The sequence below is a fragment of the Oncorhynchus keta genome, chromosome 1, assembly GCF_023373465.1.
Source record: "Oncorhynchus keta strain PuntledgeMale-10-30-2019 chromosome 1, Oket_V2, whole genome shotgun sequence".
Taxonomy (NCBI): domain Eukaryota; kingdom Metazoa; phylum Chordata; class Actinopteri; order Salmoniformes; family Salmonidae; genus Oncorhynchus; species Oncorhynchus keta.
Window position 1 is genome coordinate 54,479,303 of NC_068421.1, and position 18,226 is coordinate 54,497,528.

Here is an 18,226-nt window from a genome sequence, read left to right on the forward strand (position 1 = left end):
TGGCTTCTCTCATGGGCACCAGCATTTGTGGAGCAAGCCAAAAAAACAATGCCAAATCAGCAGGTGCAGTTGCCCTTTAAATACACTGCATGACCAAAGTATGTGGACACCTGCTCATCGGACATCTCATTCCAAAATCATGGGCATTAATATGGAGTTGGTCCCCCCTTTGCTGCTATAAAAGCCTCCACTCTTCTGGGAAGGCTTTCCACTAGATGTTGGAAAATTGCTGGGGGACTTGCCTCCTTTCAGCCACAAGAGCATTAGTGAGGTCGGGCACTGATGTTGGGTGATTAGGCCTGGCTCGCAGTAGGTGTTCCAATTCATCCCAAAGGTGTTCAATTGGGTTTGAGTTCAGGGCTCTGTGCAAGCCAGTCAAGTTCTTCCACACCGATCTCGAAAAATCGTTTCTGTATGGACTTCGCTGTGTACGGTGTCATTGGGCTCCCGAGAAGCGCAGCTGTCTAAGGCACTGCATCTCAGTGCTAGAGGCTACACTACAGACACTGGTTCGAATCCAGGTTGTATCACAACTTGACTAGTTAAATAAAAAATAAAAAAATTGTTATGCTGAAACAGGAAAGGGCCTTCCCCCAACTGTTACCACATAGATGGCATAACGTTAAGATTTCCCTTCACTGGAACTAAGGGGCCTAGCCCGAACAATGAAAAACAGCCCCAGACCATTATTCCTCCTCCAAACTCTACATTTAGCACTATGCATTCTGGCAGGTAGCGTTCTGGCATCCACCAAACCTAGATTTGTCCGTTAGAATACCAGATGGTGAAGTATGATTGATTCGTCACTCCAGAAAACATTTCCACTGCTCCATAGTCCAATTGCGGCGAGCTTTACACCAATCCAGCAGATGCTTGGCATTGCGCACGATGATCTTAGGCTTGTGTGCAGCTGCTTGGCCATTGAAACCAATTTCATGAAGCTCCCGACTAACAGTTGTTGTGCTGACATTGTTACCAGAACAGTTATTGTGCGGACATTGCTTCCAGAGGCAGTTTGTAACTCGGTAGTGAGTGCTGCAACAGAGGACAGGCGATTTTTACTCAATGCACTCGGCGATCCCGTTCTGTGAGCTTGTGTGGCCTACCACTTCACAGCGGAGCCATTGTTGCTCCTAGACGTTTCCACTTCACAATAACAGCACTTACAGTTGACCGGGGCAGCTCTAACAGGTCAGAAGTTTTACTAACTGACTTGTCGGAGAGGTGACATCAATGACGATGCCACATTGAAAGTCACTAAGCTCATCAGTACAGGCCATTCTGTCTATGGCGATTTCATGGCTGTGTAGTCAAACGTATACACCTGTCAGCAATGGGTGTGGCTGAAATAGCCACTAATTTGAATGGGTGTCCACATACTTATGGTCATACATGTCTGCCCAGGAGATGGCAATGTCTTGCTCCATTTGAAATCAGTTTGACATTCTCTTATTCATCTACAATGCATCCGATTTGACGTCGCCGCTCGTTTAAGCAGTGTATCCCACCGCTACCACCAAATGTAGCAGAGTTGAATCTCTTATCACATCTACATTCCCTGGGCTATTCTCAGCAGTAAGTCATACCGTAGTCTTTCCATCAAAACCAGATAGTGTCATGTTGCAAACAGTCCGGTTTAGAGCGTGATTAAACTTGTCATTGAACTTACATTACAATTTAGTAATTTAACAGACCCTCTTATCCAGATCAACTAGGGTTGCCAAGGGCACGTCGCCAGATTCTTTCACCTTGTCTGCTTGAAGATTCAAACCAGCGACCATTCGGTTACTGGCCCAAGGCTCTTAACTGCTAGGCTACATTCATATAACCAGTGGTGGAAAAAGTACCCAATTATCATACTTGAGTAAAAAGTCAGGATACCTTAATAGAAAATGACAAGTAAGTCATCCAGTAAAATCCTATTTGAGTATAAGTATTTGGTTTTAAATATACTTAAGTATCAAAAGTAAAACTAGAAATCATTTCAAATTCCTTATATTAAGCAAAACAGACGGCACCATTTTCTTTCTTTTTTAATTTACGGATAGTTAGGGCACGCTCCAACACTCAGACATCATTTACAAACGAAGCATGTGTTTGGTGAGTCCGCCAGACCAGAGGCAGTAGGGAGGACCAGGGATGTTCTCTTGCCAAGTGTATGAATTAGACCATTTTCCTGTCCTGCTAAGAAAAATGTAACAAGTACTTTTGTGTTTCAAGGAAAATGTATGTAGTAAAAAGTAAATTATTCAGGAATGTAGTAAAAGTTGCCAAAAATATAAAATAGTAAAAGTACAATTACCCCAAAAAACAACTTTAGTAGTACTTAAATATTTTTATAAACACATTACCTAAGAACCTGGCGGGTTCAAGTCTTGCACAAATTTCTGCTCTCACGGCACATACAAGTCAATTAAGAACACAAACATACTGGTATCAGCTGTAGCTAACTCTTTATTAGATATTATTTCATATTAAATTAGACCAAAGTCAACATTTCCTGAAGACTACTGCAAGTGCTTCATTGGACTGGATATTGATTTGGAAATGTTTACTTTATTAAATACATAATGGATATCCGATGGTTTCTTGCTTGTTTTTGCTTTGCAAAGCACAACTGACAAGACAAAAATAACTCCCTCACTCATTTTCTATGCAGCCTTTTGAGGGCGGATGGGCCTAATCAAAGCTACCTAGCAGTGACTGCCAGACTTAAAAATAACTCATACACCTTTTCATCCCAAAACAAGGCAATGCATTCTAAGCAGGCGCAGAACTCCTCTTAAATTCCACTTCCATTCCATTTTCTGCCTCAGCTAAAAACCTGTCTCATCTATTACATATTTTTCAGTTCACCTTTCGCTTCTAAATCGTGTAAGGGTACCTGCCCTAGTCAGGGCAATGCTCAGGTGGCAGATGATGGACGGGGGGGGTTTATCACAAAGTTGACCAATCATTAGTTCAGCCAGGTAGTGTGTAGACGGAGTATATTCTTATGTGCTGAGATGGGACAACTTCCCTAAAATGCCTGTTGTTCCATCTCCTCTTCTCCTTTCCATGCTCGCTCACCCTCCAGTGGAGAAGGCTGGTGGACTCATTGGCTGTCCTCCTTGGTGTAGTCGCCAGCCTCCCAGCGCAGTGCCCGCTTGTTTTTGTGCCTGGTGACACGGGTCGCCTCCAAGACCTGCAATGGAAGAAATAGCATCAATATCATATTGGACCTGTGATAAAAGGCCTTCGGAGACAAATGAATCAATGGATATCAGCAGAGAGAAGAGCAACCACTTACTTCATTGTTCACATCGTCAGTAGGCTGAATTCCTGCATACTAGAGGTAACAGAAAAGTCGAATTCAACAACTAGCACACTGTCATTGTAGGATACAAAACCTATGAATTGACAAGTCTCACAAGATGTACATGGTTTTGCCAACACTATCAGTACTATTTTGTAGGCATATTGCTGTATTTCTTTCCAAACTGTGCCTAAATGTCTTATGTCTATAATGGATTTTCAATGTATGTAGACAGCATCAATAACTACAGTCTTTCCTCACAGCATTCTCTTCCAGCTTCAGTTTGATTCTCCTCTCCTCAAAGTCCTCTAGCAGTGTTTCGGTCAGGCCTTTTTGTGTGGGGATCCCAGGGGAGCCACCCATCTCTACCCACGGGCTAGCAGGCAACAGGGGGGCAACCCTGCTCACCACAGGGGAGCTGGGCCTTGGGGAGCCCCATGGCTGGGCAGTGACTATGGAAAAGGAGGGAAGACGGGCAGTGGGACGAATAGAGGTGGAAAAGCGAGATGCGCTGTCCACTTTATCAGGGGGGAGAAACATTGAGTTAACACATATGCTTGTAATTGTGTTAAGAGTACATTTGAAATGTAAGTCGAAAGCAACATGAAAACTACAGTGCCTTCAGAAAGTACATCCCTTGACTTTTTCCACGTTGTGTTACAGCCTGAATTTAAAGGTGGATTAAATTGAGATTGTTTTACTGGCCTACACACACAACCCTATAATGTCAAAGTGGAATTGTTATTTTTAATACGGTGCAAATTAACCTCACACTACCAGTCAAAAGTTTGTACACACCTACTCATTCAAGGGTTTTTCTTTATTTGTACTATTTTCTACATTGAAGAATAGTTAAGACATAACTATGAAATAAAACATGGAATCGTGTAAAAAATATATATATATATATTCTAAATATATTCTAATATGAGATTCTTCAAAGTAGCCACCCTTTGCCTTGACGGCTTTGCACACTCTTGGCATTCTCTCAACCAGCTTCGTGAGGTGGAATGCATTTCAATTAGCAGGTGTGCCATGTTAAGTTACATTTCTGGAATTATTTTCCTTCTTAATGCATTTGAGCCAATCATTTGTGTTTTGACAAGGTAGGGGTGGTATATAAGAAGAAACCCCCTATTTGGTAAAAGACCAAGTCCATATTATGGCAAGAACAGCTCAAATAAGCAAAGAGAAAAGACAGTCCATCATTACTTTAAGACACGGTCATCTCAGATTGACTGACCATCTGAAGGGGAGAGTTTTGGCCAGAGTTCCAGTTAAATACATTTATGAGGATCTCGGGTTTGTCCCAGTTAATCTGATATCCTGATATACTGCTGAATATGTTGATTGTCGAGAGCACGTGTTCTAATGATCGATTGGGTTCTTGTACGAACATCAGAATATCAGTGTAAAGACTTATTTTGCAAATCGGATGCCTATACAACTGAACTGAATTATCAAGGCTTGTGGTGAGCTAGAGAGAAGTTTAAACCATTTGCATATAGCTGTACTAAAACCGAATTCCTCGAGTGCCAAGTTCAGGAAGGTCATATTGACTCTGTTCGGGAAGCGAGATGCATGATGTCAAAGAGGCGCCTGTTGACTAGTGTCAGACTTTCATAAAACCCTTTTGATCAGAATGTATTATTTTGGGAAGAATAGTTTCTAATCTGTTGGCTTTGCAAATTATTTTCAAACTTATTTTTTGACCAGGAGAATGATTAAGGCGGTGTTCATATGCGGAAGGTTATTAGAGCAATACACATGCGCAACCATATTTAACCCATAAGAGTAAGCCCTGTCTAAGCCGGCGGAGGGGTTCTACTAAGCTATATGCAATAGTTTAAAACATTTGGGAAATAAGGGGATAAATATATTCATACAACTCAGTAGGAAGTGGAATTATGTTAAATGAAAAGCTGAAATGTCTTGTCAATAAGTATTCAATCCCTTTATGGCAAGCCCAAACAAGTTCAGGAGTAAAAATGTGATTAGCAAGTTGCATGGATATACTGTGTTACATAATTGTTTTTATCACTACCTCATCTCTGTAACCCACACAAACAATTATCTGTAAGGTCCCTCAGTCGAGCAGTGAATTTCAAACAGATTCAACTACAAAGACCAGGGAAGGATTTCAAGGACTCGCAAAAAGGGCACCTATTGGTAGATGGTGAAATCCCTGCTTTTTAAAAAACCAAGAGGCTAATGGGGACTTTAAAAACAGACTAATGGCTGTGATAGGAGAAAACAGAGGATGAATCAAGGAAGCCTGTACAAATATTCCAAAACATGCATCCTGTTTGCAACAAGTCAGAAAGCAATTAACTTTTTTATTCTAAATACAAAAAGTGTTCATGTATGTTTGGGGCAAATCCAATACATTACTGAGCACCACTCTCCATGTTTTCATGCATAGTGGTGGCTGCATCATGTTATGGGTATGCTTGTAATTGTTAAGGACTAAGGATTTTTTCAGGATAAAAAAAAACTGAATGGAACTAAGCACAGGCAAAATCCAAAAGGAAAACCTGGTTCAGTCTGCATTCCACTAGACACTGGGAGATTAATTCACCTTTCAGCTGGACAACACCATAGAACACAAGGCCAGATCTACACTGGAGTTGGTTACCAAGAAGACAATTTTCCTGAGTGGCCGAGTTACAGTTTTGACTTAAATCTACTTGAAAATCTATGGCAAGACCTGAAAATGGTTGTCTAGCAACCAATATGACAGAGCTTGAAAAATGTTGAAAATAATAAACTGGGCCAAGGTTGCACAATCCAGGTGTGGAAGCTCTTAGAGACTTACCCAGAAAGACCCTCAGCTGTAAATCGGTGCAAAATTGCTTCTACAAAGTATTGACCAAGGGGGTGAATACTTATGTAAATGAGATACTTCTGCATTTCATTTTTTATACATTTGCATAAATATGTATAAAAAAAGATGTACGTTTTAATTTTGACATATGTAGAGTGAGCGAGCAAATACATTTAATCTACTTGGAATTCAGACTGTAATAACAAAATGTGGAATAAGTCAACAGGTATGAACACTTTCTGAAGGCACTGTACATGAAGATAGCCGAATTGTAGTCATACCATTGTACACACTTGACTATGAAAATGGACACTGATAGACATCTTGCCGTAACACTAGTTTTAAAAAGGCCCAGTGCAGTCAAAACTATGTTTTTCCTGTGTTTTGTATGATATTGTACATATGAAACTACATGACCAAAAGTATGTGGACCCCTGCTCGTCGAACATCTCATTCCAAAATCACGGGCAATAATATGTAGTTGGTCTCTACTCTTCTGGGAAGGCTTTCCACTACAATTTGGAACATTGCTGCGGGGGCTTTCTTCCAGTCAGCCACAAGAGCATTAGCGAGGTCGGGCACTGATTCCAATTCATCCCAAAGGTGTTTGATGGGGTTACGGTCAGGGTTCTGTGCAGGCCAGTCAAGTTCTTCCACAACGATCTTGACAAAAACAATTCTGTACGGACCTTGGTTTGCGCAAGGGGTCACTGTCATTCTGAAACAGTAAAAGGGCCTTCCCCAAACAGTTGTAAGCACAGAATCGTCTAGAATAAGGGTGGGCAGTTCCAGTCCTCGAGGGCCTGATTGGTGTCAGTTTTGCCCCAGCTAACACACCGGACTCCAATAATCACGAATCATGATCTTCAGTTTAGAATGCAATTTGATTAATCCGCTGTTTTTGCTAGGGATGGAGAAGTGTGACACCAATCAGGCCCTCGGGGACTGGAGTTGCCTCCAGTGGTCTAGAATGTCATTGTATGCTGTAGCGTTAAGATTTGCCGGTACTGGAACTAAAGGGCCTAGCCCGAACCATGAAAAACAGCCCCAGACCATTAGTCCTCCTCCACCAAACTTTACAGTTGGCACTATGCATTCAGGCAGGTAGTGTTCTCCTCTTATCCGTCATACCCAGATTAGTCTGTCGGACTGCCAGGTGGTGAAGCGTGATTCATCACTTCAGAGAACATATTCCACTGCTCCAATGGCAGCGAGCTTTACACCACTCCAGCCGACGCTTGGTATTGTGCATGGTGATCTTAGACTTGCGTGCAGCTAATTGTCCATGGAAACCCATTTCATGAAGCTCTCGACGAACAGTTCTTGTGCCGACGTTGCTTCCAGAGGCAGTTTGGAACTCAGTCGTGAGTGTTGCTTGCAGTCCTAGCTACATTTTAGCTTGAGAAAGTTTTTGCTAAAATGCTATTTTTGACCAATTTTATGGAAAACTATTACAGTAAGGTACTGTTTGATATTGAGATAAAGACAGCTGCATTGCCCCTGTAATGTGACTGGAGGTAGAATAATCTTAAGGTCCAGTGCAGCCGTTTAAATTTTTAAAAAAAAATCTCAATATCAAATCCTTTCTGGGTAATAATTTAGTACCTTACTGTGATTATTTTCAATTAAAATAGTCAAAAAGAAACATAAATTGTTATTAGCTAAGAAGCAATCTCAGACAATTTTGCTAGGACTGTCTGGGAGTGGTCTGAGTGAGGAGGGCAAAGCTGAAACTAGCTCTTACTGGCAGAGCGGTTTGGAACTCTTCCTTATTGGTCTATTAACTAATTTTCCACCTAGTGATGTCACCAGGCAGGTCAACACTTCATCCCACTAAAACAGGCAAGAATTTCAGGTGGTCTTTTCAAACATCTCTTACACTAAAAGGGCATTATCATAATTTTTACAATATTATTCTAACCTCAATGTGGAAATATGTATAGAACACAGGTCAAGCACGCTTTTAACCGCACTGGGCCTTGAACCACAATTTCAGTGTGTCAGGAAAAGTAGAAATTAAAGAATAAATTATTAAACTTTCACTGTTCTGTTTATCTGACTTATTTGAGCCTTTTTGATGCAAAGTAATAGCCTGTGTGTCAATGATTAATCATGGTTGGTAACACAGCATTGGTTCCTCTGCTCATATATGACCAAAGTACAGGATCTAATTAAGTTTGTCATGTCTTCCAGTCTAAGAAAGCCAGCAGTATACAAGACAAACAAATTCCACTAAAAGCTAGAATTGTGAGGACATTTGACAATTGGTGCATGTAGACATTTGCTTAATAAATCAAGCCAAAAACAAGTATAAGATATTGCCATCATGAATAATTCCTCTGTTAGGTGGTCTTGTAATTGTATAGATTTGTGTATGGATAAATGAATTGAACCATCCTACCTAGCATCGATACTGGAGTGATAGATGAGTAGGACCATCTGGCCAAGCTCGTCTGCTCTACTGGAAGTGAAGGGCTCTCAGAGAAGACAGACTCTTCCTGTTCCACAATGACTCTTCGCAGGCTTTGCGATTGACATGAGTCTTTAGCGTCTCGTTCTATACAGTCCAAGCTTCCTTCCATAGAGGCGGACAGGCCACTGGATTCCCGCAGTTCCCGGAGCTCCTGCTCACGTTTCAGATCCTCCTCAATCTCCTTCTGGATAATATCTGGAGCGTTTGGTCTTCGATGTCGCAGGCCGCCAGAATCCAGGTGCGCCCTCCAGGTTGGAACAGGATTATCACTCGGTTCAGACACCTGCACTGCAAACGCAGTGGGTGTAGGTGAGGAGGATGACAAAGAGGAGGCTTCTTTAGCCGAGGAGCCTCTGGCTGGAACTGGCTTCTTTCTTTCCACTAACCACGATGGGTAATTTACTATTTCACTAGTACTGGTCTTCACCACCACTGTGACTTGAGCGCTTTCTGCCTTACTGGTCTCATTCCCTTTCAACATGACGCTCTCCTCTGGGAAGCTGCTTGTCAGTACTCTATTGAGGTCTTGGGACTCTGAACTCCAGCCTTCGCTGGTCGTATTGACGCTTGGAGTGGCGCTCATGCTGCCGATGTACAACTCGGTCTCTTTGGAGTGCCGGTGAGGGCAGCAAGGGGAAGGGTAGCCTTCCGTATCTGAGCTGCTACTCCTCACAATGACCCTGGGTGATGACCAAGTCCTTTTCATCGTCTCAACCTCGGCTCCAGATTGGTCTCTAAGCTCAAAGATCTTTCTCCGATCCTCCATTTCCTGAGGAGTTCCCCGGTCATACAGACCGGGGACTCTCCCCTGGTGCAGCAAGTCTTCTTCCCTCTGGCTGTCCTTTTTGATCTCGCGCTGGATGAAGAAGCTCACCCGGTTCTTCTTATTTGCCTTGACAGGCATCAGTGGCGGTGTAGGCTGGGAGAGCAGAGACTTGACCTCCACCATCTCTTGGACGTCGGTGTGCTTGATGCCCCGCAATCGCCGAAGACTCTCTTCTCTCTCCTGAGCGATACGAATCTCCCTTTCTATGGGCGTCTCTCTGTAACCACTTGCCGGTTGGGTGCCCTTGCTTTCTGTCTGAGGGTTGTCATTGGACATGCTTCCGTCACTTGTGTAGCCAACACTGGTGTCACCCGATAGATCCTCCAGCCCAGAGTCAAGGTCATCAAACAGGCTACTCTGCCTCTTGGTTACCCTCTCCTCTGTGCGGTACACCTTTCTGCCAGCGACATTTTCCCCTTTGTCCTGACGTTTCACTGGGGTCAGACTTTGGTTAAACCATTCCGCAGAGTGGTAGTCTTTTTTCTCACTCCTTGGTGACAGCAAGCTGTCTTCTGACTGCCACAGTCTTTGTGGTTTTAGAGAGCTGGGACTCTGTAGGAATGGGTTGAGCCTCGACTGTTCCATCTTTAGGAACTGCTCCCGTGCTGCGCTGAAGTTGATCTGTTCGTTGTCGATGGTGCATGGCTCAGCTGCTGGTGTGAACTCAGATTTGGTGCTGCTTGGGCCGTAGCACAAGCTGAACCCTTCGAGCAACTTGTTGGGTGATTTGCTGAGATCCAGGGTTTCAAGTGCACTCCACTGCTCTCTGAATGTGGCAATCTTTTTGGGGGCTTGACTGTGGATGATCTCCTGCCTAAGCTGCTTCTCCTCCTCCTCCGCCTTGAATTGGGCACCGTTGGTGTTCACCTGGTAGCGGGAGTCCTCGTCGTCCTCGAACAGACTCCCTGGCTTCTTCCCACCGGCGTATGTCTGCAGTTTGAAACTGCTTTCCTCTTTCAGGGTCGCCAACTTGGCTTGTCTCTCTGGGGACACCATCCATGCTTCGTTCATCTCCGCCTCGGGGCTCACCGGATCATCCACAAAGGAGTAGAAGCCACGTTGGGAGCCCGTGCTCCCTGCACTGCTAGGGCTACTGGGTTGCCAGTCTTCACTGGTGTTGCCGCAATCTTCCTCTGACACCGCCACCTGCCTGGCCTGCACCACCACATCCCGAGACACCTTCTGCTGGGTGGATACGATAACTGTGGACTGGGTGCGGGTCACGGAGATGCTGTCAAAACTGAAAGCCGAAGGGTTGCCATTCCGGTTGTAGATCCAGCTCCGGTCCAGACTAAAGGGCTCGTCGGTGGTGGGGCTGAGCATGGTGCGAAGGTCTACTGCCAGCTCCAGTTTGGGTGACATGGGCTGAAGCACCCATTTTCTGGGTGTGCTTTCCATGGTTCCTTGGAATGTGGTGTCTTCCTGTGTAGACAGTGAGATTTCTGCAGCAGGAAGCTGGTGTGATTGGCACACTATCTGGTCTCCCTCCTCCTGGGAATCGTCAGGTGCAGCAACTGAGAGTCTCTGCAATCAATTAAAAAAAAAAAAAAGTCAAATAAGCCAACACTTAAGCAACATAATAATTAAGAAAGATGAAATGGTCAAGTGGCAACTGGATCATTATAACCAATCAAACAAGCCCTCCACTGTCCAAATAATTCTAACAATTTATCATAATTACAATTCAATATTTTATTGAAAACACTGAGTAGCTACAGCTTATCAATGAACCTACCAGGTACAACCCCAAATCAGTAAACACGGGCACCCTCATAGATGTCATCCTAACTAATTCGCCCTCAAATACACCTCTGCTGTTTTCAATCAAGATCTCAGCGATCACTGCCTGCATCCGTAATGGGTCTGCGACCAAACGACCACCCCTCATCACTGTCAAACGCTCCCTGAAACACTTCCGCGAGCAGGCCTTCCTAATAGACCTGGCCGGGGTATCCTGGAATGACATTGACCTCATCCCGTCAATAGATGATGCCTGGCTATTCTTTAAAAGTGCCTTCCTCACCATCTTAAATAAGCATGCCCCTCTCAAAAAAATGTAGAACTAGGAATAGATATAGTCCTTGGTTCACTCCAGACCTGTCTGCCCTCGACCAGCACAAAAACATCCTGTGGCGTTCCACATTAGCATCGAATAGCCCCCTTGATATGCAACTTTTCAGGGAAGTTAAGAATATGGTCCTTCTGTGGCTCAGTTGGTAGAGCATGGCGCTTGTAACGTCAGGGTAGTGGGTTCGATTCCCGGGACCACCCATACGTAGAATATATGCACACATGACTGTAAGTCGCTTTGGATAAAAGCGTCAGCTAAATGGCATATATTATATTATTATTATATTAAATATACCACAGGCAGTTAGAAAAGCTAAGGCAAGCTTGTTCAAACAGAAATTTGCATCCTGTAGTACTAACTCACTGGTCACCATAGCAGCACGCGCTCCAGCAGGTAGATCTCACTGGTCACCCCCAAAGCCAATTCCTCCTTTGGTCGTCTTTCCTTCCAGTTCTCTGCTGCCCATGACTGGAACGAATTGTAAAAATCTCTGAAGCTGGAGACTCACATCTCCCTCACTAGCTTTAAGCACCAGATGTCAGAGCAGCTTACAGATCACTGCACCTGTACATAGCCCATCTGTACACAGCCCATCCATCTACCTACCTCATCCCCATACTGGTATTTATTAATTTATTTTGCTCCTTTGCACCCTAGTATCTCTACCTGCACATTAATCTTCTGCCGATCTACCATTCCAGTGTTTAATTGCCCATTTATTTCCTTAACTTACCTCATTTGCACTCACTGTATATAGACCGTTTTATTTTGTTCTACTGTATTATTGACTATGTTTTGTTTATTCCATGTGTAACTCTGTTGTCGTATGTGTCGAATTGCTACGCTTTATCTTGGCCAGGTCGCAGTTGCAAATGAGAACTTGTTCTCAACTGGCCTACCTGGTTAAATAAAGGTGAAATAAAACATTTGAAAAATCTTTGCATACAGTGACAATGGCTGTTATTACCACGTCACAGATATTACAGAACACGGCTTGTGCCACCAAGATGAAATGAGTTGCATAACACTTCAGGGGTTTATGGTTTACAGGAATCTGTTTAACAGGGGAAATAAAATTTTAAAAAGTTGTGCAAGACAGGATGCTGAGATTTTCTTTGGAATGCCAATATACAAGTTGCCAATAACATTTACAGCTTAATATGTAATGCATGAGAACGAGAGACCATGTTTGCAGTGAACCGAGCTGATCAGGAAAGACACGGGAACTCAAACTGGGAAAATGTAGAACAAACCAATGTGTGAGATGGTCTAAAAAAAAAGATGTTTGCATTGGTCTAGAAGGCAACTAAGGAATGTTAAGCTGGTATGCAAGGGAATGACACACAAGGTTCAATCATCTCAGTCAGACCTCTATTTATTGCAAACCTTGAAGTTTCTGTATGGAGGATTACCAGATCCATTGCTGTGATACTGTATAAAGGTCTCTATGAGGAGCCATAAACACTGTCTGTGCCCGTCTTAGCCAAGACATTCCGATTCATAATATTGTACATGGATTGTTTTTTAAAAATTGTTTTAATTTTTATTATTATTATTATTTTTTAAATCGGCACAACTCATACAGTCAAGCTTTCATATACTGAGCAAAAATATAAATGGAACGTGAAACAATTAACGATTTTACTGAGGGACAGTTCATATGAGGATATCAGTCAATTGAAGAATATTCATTAGGCCCTAATCAATGATTTCACATGAGAATACAAGTCTCGCAATGGGCCTCAGGATTTCGTCACAGTATTTCTGTGCATTCAAATTGCCATCAGTAAAATGGTGTTCGTTGTCCGTAGCTTATTACTGAGTTAGTGTTTAATATAAGGAAATCAGTCAATTGAAATATATTCATTAGGCCCTAATCTATGGATTTCGTGACTGGGAATATAGATAGATGTATCTGTTGGTCACAGATTGTTTATAAAACGATGCCCTAAACCTACAGGATGGTAGTTCTCCAGCAGCAGGGTTGGAGAGCCCTGCTCTAGGTACATGTCTGCAGGTTTAAGATTAATCCATTGCTTGAATAAATTGATAATGGTTGATAATAACTACACTGAACAAAAATCTAAACGCAACATGTAAAGTTTTGGTACCATGTTTCATGAGCTGAAATAAATGGTCCATACACACACAGTGTATTTCTCTCAAATTTGGTGCACAAATGTGTTTACATCCTTGTTAGTGAGCATTTCCCCTTTGCCAAGATAATCTCTCTCCCTGAGAAGTTTGGCATATCAGGAAGCTGATAAAATGGCACGATCATTACACAGGTGCACCTTATGCTGGGGACAATAAAAGGCCACTCTAAAATGTGCAGTTTTGTCACAACGTAGAAATATTTTAAAGGAGCGTGCAATTGGCATGCTGACTGCAGGAATGTCCACTAGAGCTGTTGCCAGAATTTAATGTTACTTTCTCTACCATAAGCTGCCTCCTTACGTTGTTTTAGAGAATTTGGCATTATGTCCAACACGTGTACGACAGCGTGTTCCAGTTCCCGCCAATATCCACCAACTTCGCACAACCATTGAAGAGCAGTGGGACAACATTCCACGATCAACAGCCTGATCAGCTCTATGCGAAGGAGATGTGTCACGCCGCATGAGGCAAATTGTGGTCACCAGATACTGACTGGTAATCCACACTGCTACCTTTTTTAAAATAATTAGCTGGTTATTATTGGTTACAACTGGGGTTGGAGAAGCCTGCCCTGGAGTGAGACCTGGAGTGTGCAGCTACAATTCCTTTTTCAAAGTGCCTAGTTGTCAGAAGATACATGAAGAACCATAATGAGGGAGAGAGAGGAATGTGTTCACTCCTTACTCACACAACTCATCTGGAGGTGGGAGTACTGACACCCGAAGCAGGATATTAGATACTCTTGGCCAATGAAAACAGATGAGTTCCTCTTCACTCGACTGATGTAGAACTAACTACACTGGAGGCTGGGAGCAATGGCGGGTTGACTTGTCAATCATTTTCTATATGCCACACAAAGGATTAAAAGGAAAATATTTCATGGCAACTAGCAGTAATCACTTAGAATCTCTATAGCACTTTTGGCATAGCAGCATACTCTAGCATAACATGCTCACTGCTATTCGAGCATGTTGGCTAATGAGTAAAACCTATAGCCCCTGGAAGCTTCCACTCCATTCAACATTGTAATTTCAATTGACAAAACAATCTTTGCATTTCACAATTGTCATTGTAACCCTGCTGACACAGAATTATTAAACTAATCATGACAGATGCACAACACTAGACAAATGGACCGGGGTTTACCCAGTCCTAACCTTCCCTGAGATGCCAAGACGTTTGGCTGACCTCAGAATAAGCTCTTCAGCAAATATACATACATTTTGGGTTAAAAAGTAACGCACTATCCCAAGAGTTCTAAGGCAGCCTGCAGTGTGTGTATGCGCGCATGTGACCACTTGTGTGACAGTGGACTGTGTACCCCTGATAAGCTCTTTTCAGCGCCACTTTCTGGAATCGGCTCCTCTGCCCTTTGCTCATTGGCTGAGAGAGAAGAGGAGTGATCGGTGGGGGACAGGAGATACACAAGTGTCCTCGCCTCCACTAATTTCTTACCTCACACTGGTGTGTGTGTGTGTGTACACACCACACTAATTCCTGTCAGTAAAGTGCCTATTGTGGCATGGATCAACTAAGGCCAAGTTGCATGTAGCGCACAAGATAAAACAACAAATTACGCAATAAAGATTGCCACAGAAGTCGTCCCCATCAAAACATTCAGACTTATTCAAGGCTAATATATACATACACACACACACACAGGCTGTCTGAAATAAATGCCCAAATACATGTTGTCATACCCTACAGCTTAGGTCTGTCAACCATACAGATTTCAAACTAGTTTTCATGTCTTGGAAGGACAACCATGCCAACTGATCATTAGAGCTCTACTAATCAAAAAAAAAAAGTGAGAGAACATTTAGCAAATAAACAATGTGATGGTGTTCCCATGGGTATAGGTTGTGTAGTTACAGAGACCAGGGTATACAAGGTCCTCCTCAAATAGGGTAGGCTGTAGCATTTGGAGAAACATGGAGACATTACTTGATACACACAAAAAAGTGTATAGGGAAATAGACTTACATTAGGCTTACTTCCCTCAGTCAATGCACAAGGGTTTCATTTGACATCAACTTTTGAAAATAAGTACAGGTCATTATTCAGTAATGTAGACAGTGTGACAAGATGGAAAATCCAACCATAGTGTCTCCTAAGCTAATGCACCTGATCACCCAACTACCACTTAACTGAAGTGCTTACAATTCATAGATAATGTAAGTATCGATAATGCCATTGAAATGCATTTGGATCAAAAGTACAGTTAATTTGGGAAAATTAAGTAATGAACCCTACCTTAATTAGTATACCGCAAACAAGACACAAGTTTGTTGTCTTGTGTCTCCCGCTCTCGGTCTTTTGAGCACCCTCGAGCACAGGCAAAGTTCAGCCAATATCATGTCAGTTATCCAAGCCACACCCTCTTACCGAACAGCGAAAAGTGCACAAGACTGACAAACCGCTATGACAAAGGTAGGGAGAGAAGAGAAACCCATTCACGTCACCAAGGCAAATCAAACAAGACGACCCAGATGAAAAATGACCTGTGGTCCAAACTGAAGTCCGTAATTAGTTGATTATTTGTCAGAGAACCCTGGCCTAAGGGAATGAGTTGGCTAATTTCCTGGTGATAATTTTGTGTCTCAGTACAGAAGCTTCCTTCTTCTCCTTTCCTTCATGACATGACTTGGCAAACTTACGGAAACATGTCCATTCCCTTTACCTATCATTGGTCTCATAAGGAAACAAAAACAGAACACACAAAAGTACTGAGACATCATCAGTATGAGACATCAAAAGTACTGAGACATCATCAGTATGAGACATCAAAAGTACTGAGACATCATCAGTATGTTGCCTGTGGACTGTTAAAGAATAATCTTCCTTTGGGGTTGACGTTCACCTGAGAGGATGTCCCTGCTACAGCTCCTCCAGTGGAAGAGCTTGAGTCATCATGGCCAAAATGTTCATTACTTAGAAATGCAGAAGAAATACATTTTTTTACATCAAATAATGATTATGGCTCTAGATGGCAGGAAAAAAAGTTGTTTCCGGTGTCTTTCACCCCCCAGCCATGCTCACATACTTTGTGTCCCCTCAGACTTTTGGGGTGCATTACACCCCTGATAAGAGGGCATTCCATATAAAAAAGGGCATTCGCTCTGAGAAATGGGAAGGTTCACACTGAACATAGCTTTGCTGCGCTCTAGTGGCTACCTTGTACATTTACACCAGAGTATTTCAATCAACTTTGTCACTCTGAATAAACATTTGAAGGGGTCATGACAAACATAATATGGATCTCAGTTTAGCTTACTAATGCAAAAGGAATGTTTGTGATTGTGATCTACTTCACACCACTATGGTCTTACACCTAGGAATCAAATGCATGACAGATGAAACATCAGACATTAAAAATGGGTACTATTGAGAAGTATTTGTCCAAAATGACATTTAAATCAATGAACGCCATAGTTAAAAACATTTCCCAATATCATGGAAAAGGTGGGAAGAATCTAGGCTGCAACAGCTGTGGTACAAACATTAACAATGCAGATCCAACTGTGTGGGATGTTGATTGTTGGTAAATGGGGGGGGGGGGTGGAGAATGTCAAAGCAAAACAAATTGTTAGCCTGCAAACAGGATCCCTTTAACATTGTTGTAACTACCCCTGTCATTGTGTATTTTCGGTAAGGGTTGTCTTACCTTGGTCTCATGCTCCATGCTGTTACACAGCACCTGCCATGGAGGGGTGTACTTGAACATCCTGCAGTGTGAGTGTATGTCTATCTGTGTAAGAGAGCACTTGTGTGTGTTACAGCGTGTTGGTGAACGTGTTCAGGTAGCTCTCTGTGTGACAGGATTCAAGGCTAGGTGCAGGGGGGCAATCAAGATCAACTCAGGCCAGGTGTGCTCATTCTGAGACGAGAGAGGGAGGGAGGGAGGTAGAACACTCAACAATGGGAAAGACAGTACATTGAATTTGAATTCAAAGTTTTGGGGTAAGACAGAACATGATAAAACAAAACATTGATTAAACTAACATTTTGGTGAACCTTCCAGTTGCTTTTTTGGTTGATTAATCCTTACGTTTTTTTTCATCTGGCAATTAAAAATGACTGTACACATGTCATAAATGTCCATATTTGAGTACACAAGGAATACGATTTTTTTGGTCAGTAGCTTAATCAAAGACCCCCACCCCCCGTTGCCCCATTCCTTAACTCACCTCTCGGTTCTAGACTTGCCCTCCTAGACGTCTGGGTTCTCCAGCAGGTGTTCTGTCGTCTGGATCTGCACCCCCCTCGTATCCCCTACTGTGTTAAGCCTAACAGCTGGGTCTCCGGACTTCGCTGGTGTTTTGGTCTGTGGTTTGGCCCTGACTGGACCCCTCCCTGTTACCCCCCACGCCTCCCCCCAACGGTATCTGTCACTCTCCCCCCCCACCCCCACCCCCCCAACACCCTGTCCATCAAAGCTGCTAGTCCAGAGATATTGACCAGTTGTGGTGGGGGAGTGGGTGAAAAGGGAGTGAGAGGGTAAGGGGGGGTTCCAGAACACAAAGCGTTGGGTGGCGTGACTGCTCCCATGTCTGTTGCTGAGGACAGGGGAATTGCAATGG

General features: G+C 43.1%; 1 protein-coding gene across 2 annotated transcripts; it reads right to left on the minus strand.

The window, feature by feature from the left end:
• Positions 1 to 2,436: 2,436 nt before the first annotated feature.
• On the minus strand, positions 2,437 to 17,982 carry misp (mitotic spindle positioning). 2 transcript variants are annotated; one of them, XM_035776804.2, is made up of 6 exons: positions 17,834 to 17,982; positions 17,311 to 17,523; positions 8,521 to 10,942; positions 3,557 to 3,813; positions 3,290 to 3,328; positions 2,437 to 3,184 (listed from the first exon to the last, which is right to left on the minus strand). In XM_035776804.2, exons 2-6 carry the CDS (start codon positions 17,368 to 17,370, stop codon positions 3,095 to 3,097), a joined length of 2,868 nt encoding a protein of 955 aa, XP_035632697.1. In that variant the 5' UTR covers positions 17,371 to 17,523; positions 17,834 to 17,982; the 3' UTR covers positions 2,437 to 3,094. The 2 variants fall into 2 exon arrangements, with proteins under 2 accessions (XP_035632697.1, XP_035632707.1); XM_035776814.2 differs by lacking the exons at positions 17,311 to 17,523; positions 17,834 to 17,982 and adding an exon at positions 15,900 to 16,048.
• Between the last annotated feature and the right edge of the window lie 244 nt (positions 17,983 to 18,226).